Source organism: Lepidochelys kempii, chromosome 12 (assembly GCF_965140265.1).
Source record: "Lepidochelys kempii isolate rLepKem1 chromosome 12, rLepKem1.hap2, whole genome shotgun sequence".
NCBI classification, from domain to species: Eukaryota; Metazoa; Chordata; order Testudines; family Cheloniidae; genus Lepidochelys; species Lepidochelys kempii.
In genome coordinates, this window is record NC_133267.1 from 25907335 (window position 1) to 25920787 (window position 13453).

Below are 13453 nucleotides of genomic sequence, written 5' to 3' on the forward strand. Positions count from 1 at the left end.
ATGGCACAATCAAAAACCAAACCAGAATGGCGAACTATTTTTTCCCCACCCTGGGAATTTCCTGTTTTTTTAAAATAAGGAATAGTAACAAAATACATTTCAGCTATGAACATGTCTATGCAAATGTTCTATAATAGGCATCAGCACAGGTATTTATATGCTAAAAAATAAAATGTTCAATGTACATAAACTTTAATTCTGTGAACTTTAGCTTTCCAGTTCTCCATATGTGCCTGTGAGGTTTAAAAGCTTCACAAAGTCTCCTGGAGGACTTACAAACTTTGCATGGATTCCTACATACAACTGGATTTCAGCATATTAAGCTTTATGTACTAATTAGTCCCACTCTCCTTTCACTCCAAGCAGCTCCTGCTCTCCTAGACCATATGAAAGCTGGGGTCTCTGGGCCTTACTTAATCTCAGCAGATCTAATTCATGATATGGCAATTTATAAGATGCACAGGGACAGGTATAGAGCACATTGGCCACCATCCTGGTGTAAGCTGCAGAACTGAGACGCCAGGTTTGCTTTTGGCTGGGAAGTCAAACTGGCTAGAGGTCAAGTGAGGACTAACAATATTGGGTGAATATAAGTATTATGTTTGTTTGTCTTTACCAATAACAAAAGCTTTCCAATACCATGAACAATTCTACTAAATAAAATTCTACTAAATAGTCATGTGGGCAGTTGCTTTTTGTTTTTTTCCCCCCAGTGTATTTTCTGAGCACTTCTTTCATTCTTATTTCATGTTGAAACTACTGTGTGAGTTTGGCCTTGAAAACAGTGTAAATAAATGTATTTCTGGCTTTCCATGTTTATTATTTCAGAAACTTTTAATTTCTGGAGTTTTTCAGGATGTATATTTACATTTTTATTGATTTTTTTTTTAAAAGAACATTAATTTCCAGATAGGATACAATTATTCTACATAGGCTTTTATACCACACTCATCACTGTAGTAGGAGTGCTTCTCATCTCCCTAGACGAGAAGTGTGTGCAGTGTTGTGGATATATTTAATACACACACACACGCCGCTATATGTTTATGTAAGAGAAGACCAAGTCAAAGAAATGAATCTTGCACTTAAGGCGGAAGTGGTGAGATTTGTGGTAATTTTTAGTTCCTGCAGGAGTTTGTTCCACAGTGCTGGCGACCCCCTGAGAAAGCTCTGTCTCTTGCTATTTTTCAATTAAAAGATGATTTCTCACCAAATATAAGAAAAGTTATTAAAACCTCTGCATCTTCCAACTCCATTTCTAGATTATTTACCTCCAACAGCACATCCAGAGATACAATTCAACAGAAAAGTTGAATAAAACAACAACAAATTTGAAGAGTTAAAATGACTGCAATTGTTTTCAATGCAAATCTCATCCTGAGACAACCTAGACGTTTAACTTTGGGTTCCCCTAGAGCGTCTACTGGTGTCATGTGGATGGGAATGTGTTGAACAGAGTTGATATTCAAAGCGCTACGATACTTACAAAAAATGGAAAGTGTTAGAAATGATGGGCTTGGGTAACGGACATAGCACTTGACTTGATAGGGTCGCCTACTAAGTAAAGCTATGGGGGGAAGTGGGACATAAAATAAAACTGTCAATTTCAGGGTCAAACTTTTAAAGCTAGCTGCAGTACATATTGTTTTCATGCCCTGTTACCCCATATTGCCTTGATCGGCAGAAAAACTCCAGTTGACTGCAATGGGTTTTGGATCAGGCTGTCTCTGGGAAGGAGGAGCCATACAGGGCTTTCTGGCTGCAAAAAGTGCAACTTACATTTTTGCAGGTGTACCCATTGGGACAAACTTTCAAAAATGGTACAAGCTGACATGCACATTGAGAATTTGTGTATGCACTGTTAGGATATAGATATTCAGGCCTGTCTGTAAAGGCATATACTCTAAGAATTTAGGTGTATTCTTATCACTTGGCTAGTGATAGAGGTATAAAAGAGAGAATCAAAATCACTGTCTGCTGGTGTAAGGGCCTTCTCTTACTGTGACAGTCTGAGGCCCTGTTCTTAGGCTAAGGCCTTTGGCTAAGCAGCAGAGGCAGCCATAAGCTGGGAAGCAAACAGTCACATCCTCACATTCCAAACTAGTCACACTGAAATAAGGTGCTATTCAGCTGTTAGGAATACAATCTTGTCCTGATAGTTCCTATCACCTCCAGAGAAAGGGAAGTGCCTAGAAAATGTAAAAGGAAACTTAGTTTAATAGCATCCTGTCTGGCAAGAACTCACTTATCAATAGCTGGGGTGTGAAATCCTCACTTCTGTATTGTCTTGTCATTATAGTTCCCACTTTGCTGTTGTTTGTCTGTATAATGTCTGTCTGGTTCTGTGATTGTTCCTGTCTGCTGTATAATTAATTTTGCTGGGTGTAAACTAATTAAGGTGGTGGGATATAATTGGTTACATAATCATGTTACAATATGTTAGGATTGGTTAGTTAAATTTCAGGAAAATGATTGGTTAAGGTATAGCTAAGCAGAACTCAAGTTTTACTATATAATCTGTAGTCAATGAGGAAGTGACTGGGTGGGGGTGGGCATGGGCATGTGGGTGTGGGAAATGGGAGCAGGGAATGGGGGTAAGAGAACTGGAATCATGTTTTGCTAAAGGGGGAAATGGGAACAGGGAATGGGAGTAAGGAAGTTGGAATCATGTTTGGCTAAGGGTAGGAATGGGAACAGGGACACAGGTGTAAGGCTCTGTGGTGTCAGAGCTGGGAAGGTTTCAGAGTAACAGCCGTGTTAGTCTGTATTCGCAAAAAGAAAAGGAGTACTTGTGGCACCTTAGAGACTAACCAATTTATTTGAGCATGAGCTTTCGTGAGCTACAGCTCACTAAGGAAGGAAACTGGAATCATGCTTGCTGGAAGTTCACCCCAATAAACATCGAATTGTTTGCACCTTTGGACTTCGGGTATTGTTGCTCTCTGTTCATGCGAGAAGGACCAGGGAAGTAAGTGGGTGAAGGAATAAGCCCTCTAACATGCACCATTTCTATGTACCAATGGGCGATTCCCTTTCTGGCACGTTCCCCTTCTGTAGACATTCTTGCAAACAAAATTTTGCTCCTACAAATATTCCTGAAAAGCAAATAAAACATGTTGTGTGAGTCCTGTAAAGGTGTATATGCACTTTTTATTGGAATGGATATTAACAGATAATTTTCTGCAGGATTTATCCAATTCTTGCTACTGTATGATACTCTTAGTGTCTTGCAGCCACATTGAGATTGCAAAGAGCAGCAGTATGTACATGATGGCTTCACACAAACATGTATTATCAGTGCTAAAGCTTGATACTCTGTTTTTACTGGGGGGGGGGGGGAAACCTTGGAAATTTGTGTGCAGTGTTTGTTAATTTTTAGCAGCACTTGACTGACTGAGAATCTTCATGGGCATTTAAGACAGCTTTCCAAAAAAACTTACGGAGCTCTTACAAAGTCTTGCTCATTAGTATAATAAAACTTTTGGTCTGCAAGTTGGCTCCTTAGTGTGTGTGTGTGTGTGTGTGTGTGTGTGAATCCTATCCTAATTTTACACTAATGAAAACTCTTGGCTCACCACTTTCTCAGTGTGTAAAGAGCATTTGGGTTTAGCTGAGGTTGTGGATGTTGTATTAGGAGCCAGTTAGTAAATATCACTTCTAAAGATGGGTGCACAGTGCAAAGTTTGGATCTTCTGAACCACAAGCTCATTGTAAAGATAGGAGCCAGCTGCAAAGTTTAGATCCAGATTTACACACAATCTTTCCTGAAGATTGAGATCTCACCTCTAGTAATTTCCATAGGTTACTGACTACTCACCTGTAAAGCTTTCATATAATGATAAGAAGCTCACAGAAAATGAGGATTGATTTTTACAATGTGGCTTTCCTGCTGTTATCACTTTATTCCACCTGAAAAGATATCTGGCACATTCACTACACTAGAACAAAGATGTATAACTTTTTTTTAATGAGTGATTCCCCCCCAGTTGTTGGTGGGCGAGATTGAACCTGGGGCCTCTGGAGCTTAGTGCATGAGCCTCTACTGTATGAGTTAAAAACCAGCTGGCTGTTAACTAAGGCTGTAGAGCAGACTCATTTTCTCTCTAAGTGGTCTCGGTGCCACTAGATGAGACAGAACACCACACCCAGAAGGTGTGTGGGTTACACTGGCACTGGATTGCATGACTTTGCTCTCCCGGCTACACACTACCTAAATTCTTGCAGGATTAAATAGCAAAGATGAAAAGCATTTTCACAAGGGCTGAACCCTGTGAAGTCCCGCTCTGAAAATCAGGCCAAGATATATGCAGCCAGATTTGCACAAATGTTCTGCAAGCTTTTGAAGATGAAAGGAAAGTGTTAATGTAGTACCCACCATAATGACATGAGATTGTCTTGATGTGGCAACAGACACTACCAGGTAGATTATCAGCATTTGAAGCAGAACAGAATTAAAACCACACAGACATTGGCATATTGACCTCCAAATATTTATTTTTAACCAATTAGCAGATGGGAATATGCCATTACTAAAGCAGAGATTTTACTGTCAGTTTGGCTGAAAGCAACCTACTATAATCAACTGCCAACCATTTAACAGATCTTATAAAAGCTACGTTCTCAGACAGCAGAAATGGGAAGGTCAGGAGAGAGTCACAGACTTGCAACCCCTCCTTGATGCCTTTATCAGTCAATTGTTTCACAAGGCAAGTTTAATACTCTCACATTATGTGTGGCACTGATAATATTGATATTACACATCAGGTTGGTGATAAAAAATGAAAAACATTTGAAAAACTGGCATAATGCACAGAGCCTATTAATCGTGCTAGAATTTCACTGAATGCTAGGCAAGTCCAAAAGACTATGTCAAAGGCTTTTCATCAGATTGATTTTTAATTTGTAATTGGTGCAGGATTCAGAGTGAGATTAGACTTAAACTTCATGGCCAACTCTTTGATCTATTATTATTTACTGGTTAAGCACCAGCAATGTGCCTGATTCTTTCCAGCCCCTGAAAGAAGTGGACAGATTCTGCTTTCATTTATGCTGGTGTAAACCTGGAGTAACTCTAGTGAATTTGAATGAGATTGACACATGTCCTAGACCTAAGAGACTACTTTCGCCCTTTTTGTTTACTTAGAAACCTACTGGGAGATCCAGAGGAAGGTCCCAGATTAATATTGTTCTTATTTTTAGGAGTGGGTGGATTACAGAATTTTGGATGGTGTGGGTTAACTTTCTTGGACTTCACAGGAGAAGCTTAGGGGTGGGATTTTCAAAAGCACTCATTGTTGGCTTACCACTGCTCCCATTGAACTGAATGGGAATTTTACCATAGACTTCAAAACTGACTATGATGAGCCGTTTTGAAAATCCTGCCCTATTTGACAGTTTGAATAAACTTTCTTGTGCTCAGGATGAGTTTTTAACAAACCTGGCTCCTCATTGTATTATCATTGTATTATCATTGTATATTAATCACTGTCAATAGAGTAGTAAAAAGTACAAGGAAAAAGGAATACAAAGTCTTGTGATAAGGACATGGAAAAAAATATGTGGAGTAATTAGCTGTGATCATTGGAAGGATCATGACCAAAAGGATTTGCATTAGTTTAAGAATATAGGTAGAGCGGGCTATTTTGAATATCTAAAAACTTCTGTTCTCTCCTCTCCCATAATTTTCTTATCAGCTAAACAAGCCCAGAAGATTACTGCAAGTGAAAAATTGTACATTTCTACATGTAACAGAAATGCTGCAACAGAAGATGCCTCCTGAGAGAGGGTTCTGACCAATTTTATGGAGGTGGAATTTATTCCAATAATTACAACAGCCAAATTAGAATATACAGTCTTTACAGAGCATTCTAATTTTGATGTTGGATCCCACCATTGTTATGCTTAACCTAACAAAATTCTGTGACTCGTTTGGTTAATGTTTAAGAATAAATCAGAAGCACTGGCAATTTCCTTTCACCAAAATACCTAATGGGTAACTGACGAAAACAAACCATTGTTTGGGTGTACGATTTATTGACTATGGTGCAGAACTATTCTACAAACTATTTATTTTGCTCTGCTTTTTAAATAACTATAGATCTGGAATACTGGAAAAGTCTGAGCTGTCTTGGATGACTCACACACACGCAAAGGATAAATATCATACCATGGTTTAAACTAGTGCTGATGGTGTTTGATTCTTTTAAAAAAGAAAAATGGCTACTAGAATTACTATTACCCTAATAAGATTAATAGCTGCTCTCAAAAGAGTAAAGTGTTTACCAAAGAAAACTAAAGGATGAGTTGGTGTAGCAGGGTGGCTACCCTGCTCCTAAAATTGGCGGGGTTAAAAGCAGCCCTGCAGAGGGCTGTGGCTGGGGATAGCTGATTGGGGAAGCAGCCACAGCTGGGCCACGCCCCAATCAGGCCCTATCTGGCCTGTATAAAAAGGCTGTGAGCCAGAGGCCTAAGGAATCTCTCTCCAGGCAGGGAGAGAGCAGGGCCTGGCTGCCTGCCTGCCTGACATGGTATTGAGGGTGGTGCTGTGCTGGGGAAGGAGCCGGGGGTGCTCCAGGCTGGCAACTCCCCAGGTTGTAGGGCCTGGTCCAAGGCCCACAGAGGTACAGGGAAACAGAGGAAGGCAACAGGTCTGAACCCCCTTGCCTATGATGAGTGGCCTTTACACTGCAGTCTGCCCCAGGGAGCAGGGGCTTGCTGATGACTGGCAGTAGCCCAGACTGAGGCAAGGTGGGGATAGTGGGTTGAGGGTTCCCCAGGAAGGGGAGACCCAGAGGCAGAGTGTGGGGGTACTGCCAGGGGGCAGAACCCCAAAGAAAGGGGCACCGGCATCTGTGAGGGACACAGGGGCCAGAGCTGTGCAGATCACTGGCCTGCAGAGGGTGCTCCAGGCTGGAAAAGAGCTAATTCCCAAGGACAACTAGCAGGAGGCTCCGCAGGGGCAAGTCCACACCTTTACAGTTGGCATTGTACAACCTTTAGACATTATTTAGCTATATGTGTTATGGATCAGATTCTTATATCCTCACTCATGTTGCATAGCACTTTCGTCGATGAGTAGCCTCACTGAAGTCAGAGTAAGGGTATCAGAATCTGGCCCTATTTTTGTTTATAGGAGTTTAAATCTCATTAGCAGGGAGTTGAAAAAGAAATTACTTCTGAACTTTTTAAATTCCCCTTTTGTACCCAAAGAAGCATTTCTTCTTGTAAGACAAAAAGCCTGCTTATCTAGCACTGCCTCAGAGCTTAGAAGATGCCTAAACTGTTCAAACTCTCATCCTTTTATCTCCTTTTACTCATTCATGAATCTTCCCCCTTTTATATACATATTAATCTAGTTGAACCCAGTCTCTGGCAAAAGCATGATATATTACAATATTACTGTTATTAAAAGGAATGAATTGCCCTTAGCCCAGCTTCTAAAACAATATGCAGTTGATAATCTCCTTCTTTTACAGTATTTTAAATGCTGAGGCTAATCCTGTGGACTTTACTTCCTGAATAGCATTAAGTTCAATGGGAGTACTCAAGAGAGTAAGGGCTACAAAATGAGACCCCTTATTTCTATTAACCATCTCCAAAAACAAAATGTATTCATACTACTCAGGGCAAAGAATAATGCCAACATTTTATATTTTTCTCTTACCCAAATTCCTCTGTTGGTAATCTGCATATTTATGCATGGCAAAATAACTAACTTCCATTTTAATAAATATTAGGAATATGGATACTTACTTAGAGCCCACAAATATCTTTAACAGAGTTCCTAGTTATTCCATTATGCAATTTTTTTGTAAATGTTTTCATCCAGTTGTGTTTCTGTAGCTTGTAAATACTTCATTGTGAATATTCCATATTAGTCCTTCAAAATTTGCCCTTTGTTGGTTACAAAAATCACATCAAATTGCTTCTATTTGGTAATGGGGCAAATTGCACATCCCATCACAGGCTGTAACAGCCAAAATATGCAAACTCCATGCCAGCCAGCCAAGGGTTAATGAACTGCTCTGGGCTCAAGCAGCCCTACCTTGTCACATGTGCAAACATGTTGAGCCTAGAAGAAAGGCCTAAAATGGGGAAACTTGGCTCAGTTAGCAGCTGGCTGAGGAGAGGAACATCCCTTCAAATCTCAGCTCCCAAAGAGGGGCTGGACTCTTCCCTTGACCACTGCCTGGCTGAGCCCCCTTAAGGGAAGGTGGGCCACACCCCAACAGTTACTTTAAAACACTTGCTAGGAGTCATTCTCGTGAGGGTGTTGAACTGGACAAGACAGGGGGTTGCCGCCAGCTTCTGCTTTTCTTTTCTTTGGTGCTTGAGAGGGGCCTTTGGTAGTCCCAGAAGGGATAGATTCCTGTGGACTCAGACTGAGCCCTGGTCTACGTTAGGAGTTGAGGTCGAATTTAGCAGCGTTAAATCGATTTAACCCTGCACCCGTCCACATGATGAAGCCCTTTTTTTCGACTTAAAGGGCTCTTAAAATCAATTTCCTTACTCCACCCCCGACAAGGGGATTAGTGCTGAAATCAGCCTTGCTGGGTCGAATTTGGGGTACTGTGGACACAATTAGATGGTATTGGCCTCTGGGAGCTATCCCAGAGTGCTCCATTGTGACCGCTCTGGACAGCACTTTCAACTCAGATGCACTGGCCAGGTAGACAGGAAAAGGTCCACGAACTTTTGAATTTCCTGTTTGGTCAGCATGGCAAGCAGCAGGTGACCATGATGGAGTCCCAGAATCGCAAAAGAGCTCCAGCATGGACCAAATGGGAGGTAAGGGATCTGATCACTGTATGGGGAGAGGAATCCGTGCTATCAGAACTCCGTTCCAGTTTTCGAAATGCCAAAACATTTGTCAAAATCTCCCAGGGCATGGAGGTCAGAGGCCGTAACAGGGACCCGAAGCAGTGCTGTGTGAAACTTAAGGAGCTGAGGCAAGCCTACCAGAAAACCAGAGGGGAATGGCCACTCTGGGTCAGAGCCCAAAACATGCCGCTTCTATGATGAGCTGCATGCCATTTTAGGGGGTTCAGCCACCACTACCCCTGCCATGTTGTTTGACTCCTTCAATGGAAATGGAGGCAACATGGAATCAGGCTTTGGGGACGAGGAAGAAGATCGCTCACAGCAAGCAAGCAGAGAAACTGGTTTTCCCGACAGCCAGGAACTGTTTCTCACCCTGGACCTGGAGCCAGTACCCCCCAAACCCACCCAAGGCTGCCTCCCAGACCCACCAGGCGGAGAAGGGACCTCTGGTGGGTGTACCTCTTAAAATACTATACATGGTTTAAAAGCAAGCATGTTTAATGATTAATTTGCCCTGGCATTTGTGGCTCTCCTGGATGTACTCCCAAAGCCTTTGCAAGAGGTTTCTGGGGAGGGCAGCCTTATTCCATCCACTATGGTAGGACACTTTACCACTCCAGATCAGTAGCACATACTTGGGAATCATTGTAGAACAAAGCATTGCAGTGTATGTTTGCTGGTGTTCAAACAACATCCTTCTTTATCTCTCTGTGTTATCCTCAGGAGAGTGATATCATTCACGGTCACCTGGTTGAAATAGGGTGCTTTTCTTAAGGGGACATTCAGAGGAGCCCATTCCTGCTGGGCTGTTTGCCTGTGGCTGAACAGAAATGTTCCCCGCTGTTAGCCATGGGGACGGGGAGGGCCTAGCCATGCGCTGGAGGGAGGCAAAATGCGACCTTGGAACAAAAGCACATGTGCTATGTATGTAATGTTAACAGCAAGGTTTACCCTGAAAGAGTGTACCCTTTGTTCTATAAAATGTGTCTTTTTAAATACCACTGTCCCTTTTTTTCTCCACCAGCTGCATGTGTTTCAAGGATCACAGGATCTTTTCCTTCCCAGAGGCTAGCCAAGATTAGATTCCTTCAACAAGTAGTTGCTGAACTGACTAGAGGGGATGCCATTTTAGATCTGGTCTTGGCGAGTAATGAGGATCTCATAGAGGAAATGGTTGTAGGGGATAATCTTGGCTCAAGTGATCATGAGCTAATTCAGTTCAAACTGAATGGAAGGATTAACAAAAATAAATCTGCAACTAGGGTTTTTGATTTCAAAAGGGCTGACTTTCAAAAATTAAGGAAATTAGTTAGGGAAGTGGATTGGACTGAAGAATTTATGGGTTTAAAGGTAGAGGAGGCCTGGGATTATTTTAAATTAAAGCTGCAGAAGCTATCGGAAGCCTGCATCCCAAGAAAGGGGAAAAAATTCATAGGCAGGAGTTGTAGACCAAGCTGGATGAGCAAGCATCTTAGAGAGGTAATTAAGAAAAAGCAGAAAGCATATAGGGAGTGGAAGAAGGGAGGGATCAGTAAGGAAAGCTACCTTATTGAGGTTAGAATATGTAGGGATAAAGTGAGACAGGCTAAAAGTCAAGTAGAGTTGGACCTTGCAAAGGGAATTAAAACCAATAGTAAAAGCTTCTATAGTCATATAAATAGGAAAAAAACAAAGAAAGAAGAAGTGGGACCGCTAAAAACTGAGGATGGAGTGGAGGTCAAGGATAATCTAGGCATGGCCCAATATCTAAACAAATACTTTGCCTCAGTCTTTAATAAGACTAAAGAGGATCTTAGGGATAATGGTAGCATGATAAATGGGAATGAGGATATGGAGGTAGACATCACCATATCTGAGGTAGAAGCGAAACTCAAACAGCTTAATGGGGCTAAATCGGGGGGCCCAGATAATCTTCATCCAAGAATATTAAAAGAATTGGCACAAGAAATTGCAAGCCCATTAGCAAGAATTTTTAATGAATCTGTAAATTCAGGGGTTGTACCATATGATTGGAGAATTGCTAACATAGTTCCTATTTTTAAGAAAGGGAAAAAAAGTGATCCAAGTAATTATAGGCCTGTTAGTTTGACATCTGTAGTATGCAAGGTCTTGGAAAAAATTTTGAAGGAGAAGGTAGTTAAGGACATTGAAGTCAATGGTAAATGGGACAAAATACAACATGGTTTTACAAAAGGTAGATCGTGCCAAACCAACCTGATTTCCTTCTTTGAGAGAGTAACAGATTTTTTAGATAAAGGAAACGCAGTGGATCTAATTTATTTAGATTTTTAGTAAGGCGTTTGATACTGTGCCACATGGGGAATTATTAGTTAAATTGGATAAGATGGGCATCAATAGGAAAATTGAAAGGTGGATAGGGAATTGGTTAAAGGGGAGACTACAACGGGTCCTACTGAAAGGTGAACTGTCAAGTTGGAGGGAGGTTACCAGTGGAGTTCCTCAAGGATCAGTTTTGGGACCAATCTTATTTAATCTTTTTATTACTGACCTGGGCACAAAAAGTGGGAGTGTGCTAATAAAGTTTGCAGATGATACAAAGCTGGGAGGTATTGCTAATTTAGAGAAGGACAGGGATACCCTACAGGAGGATCTGGATGACCTTGTAAACTGGAGTAATAGGAATAGGATGAAATTTAATAGTGAGAAGTGTAAGGTCATGCATTTAGGGATTAATAACAAGAATTTTAGTTATAAGCTAGGGACGCATCAACTAGAAGTAACGGAGGAGGAAAAGGACCTTGGAGTATTGGTTGATCATAGGTTGACTATGAGCTGCCAATGTGACATGGCTGTGAAAAAAGCTAATGTCGTCTTGGGATGCATCAGGAGAGGTATTTCCAGTAGGGATAAGGAGGTTTTAGTACCGTTATATAAGGCACTGGTGAGACCTCACCTGGAATACTGTGTTCAGTTCTGGTCTCCCATGTTTAAGAAGGATGAATTCAAACTGGAACAGGTACAGAGAAGGGCTACTAGGATGATCCGAGGAATGGAAAACTTGTCTTATGAAAGGAGACTCAGGGAGCTTGGCTTGTTTAGCCTAACTAAAAGAAGGTTGAGGGGAGATATGATTGCTCTCTATAAATATATCAGAGGGATAAATACCAGAGAGGGAGAGGAATTATTTAAACTCAATACCAATGTGGACACAAGAACAAATGGATATAAACTGGCCACTAGGAAATTTAGATTAGAAATTAGACGAAGGTTTCTAACCATCAGAGGAGTGAAGTTTTGGAATAGCCTTCCGAGGGAAGTAGTGGGGGCAAAAGATCTATTTTGCTTTAAGATTAAACTCGATAAGTTTATGGAGGAGATGGTATGATGGGATAACATGGTTTTGGTAATTAAATATTCATGGTAAATAGGCCCAATGGCCTGTGATGGGTTTTTAGATGGGGTAAGATCCAAGTTACCCGGGAAAGAATTTTCTGTAGTATCTGGCTGATGAATCTTGCCCATATGCTCAGGGTTTAGCTGATCGCCATATTTGGGGTCGGGAAGGAATTTTCCTCCAGGGCAGATTGGAAGGCCCTGGAGGTTTTTCGCCTTCCTCTGTAGCATGGGGCACGGGTCACTTGCTGGAGGATTCTCTGCTCCTTGAGGTCTTCAAACTACAATTTGAGGACTTCAATAGCACAGATATAGGTGTGAGGTCTTTTTTAGGAGTGGTGGGTGAAATTCTGTGGCCTGCATTGTGCAGGAGGTCAGACTAGATGATCATAATGGTCCCTTCTGACCTAAATATCTATGAATCTATGAATCTATGAATTAGGAGGAAAAAAATGCACTCGCAATGAAATGTTCTCTGAGCTCATGCTGTCCTCCCACACTGACAGAGCACAGACGAATGCGTGGAGGCAGACAATGTCAGAGTGCAGGAAAGCACAAAATGATCGGGAGGAGAAATGGCAGGCTGAAGAGAGGGCTAAAGCTGAAAGGTGGCAGCAGTGTGATGAGAGGAGGCAGGATTCAATGCTGAGGCTGCTGGAGGATCAAACTAATATGCTCCAGTGTATAAAGGCAGCAGGAGCACAGACTGCCACTACAGCCCCTGTGTAACCAACTGCCCTTCTCCCCAAGTTCCATAGCCTTCTCACCCAGATGCCCAAGAATGCGGTGGGGGGGCCTCCGGCCACCCAGCCACTCCACCCCAGAGGATTGCCCAAGCAACGGAAGGCTGGCATTCAATAAGTTTTAAAGTTTTAAACTTTTAAAGTGCTGTGTGGCCTTGTCCTTCTCTCCTCCACCACCCCTCCTGGTGCTTCTCTTCTCCTGGGCTACCTTGGTAGTTATCCCCCGATTTGTGTGATGAATTAATAAAGAATGCATGAATGTGAAGCAACAATGATTTTATTGCCTCTGCAAGCGGTGATCCAAGGGAGGAGGGGAGGGTGGTTAGCTTACAGGGAAGTAGAGTGAACCAAGGGGCGGGGGTTTTCATCAAGGAGAAACAAACAGAACTTTCACACGGTAGCCTGGCCAGTCATGAAATTGGTTTTCAAAGCTTCGCTGTTGTGCACCGCGCCCTCCTGTGCTCTTCTAACCGCCCTGGTGTCAGGCTGTGCATAACCAGCAGCCAGGTGATTTGCCTCAACCTCCCACCCCGCCA

The 13453-nt window shown here is 42.1% G+C and overlaps 1 protein-coding gene across 4 annotated transcripts in view; it reads right to left on the reverse strand.

Moving 5' to 3' along the window:
* The window catches only part of BEAN1 (brain expressed associated with NEDD4 1), a 119360-nt gene that overhangs the window by 40165 nt on the left and 65742 nt on the right, over positions 1-13453 (reverse strand). For 2 of the 4 annotated variants that reach the window (XM_073307957.1, XM_073307959.1), the window contains one exon: positions 2917-3095. The exons of the other annotated variants lie outside the window; for them this stretch is intronic. In XM_073307957.1, the coding sequence (XP_073164058.1) occupies positions 2917-3095 (179 nt within the window). The remainder of the gene's footprint in view (positions 1-2916; positions 3096-13453) is intronic. 4 annotated transcript variants of the gene reach the window in all.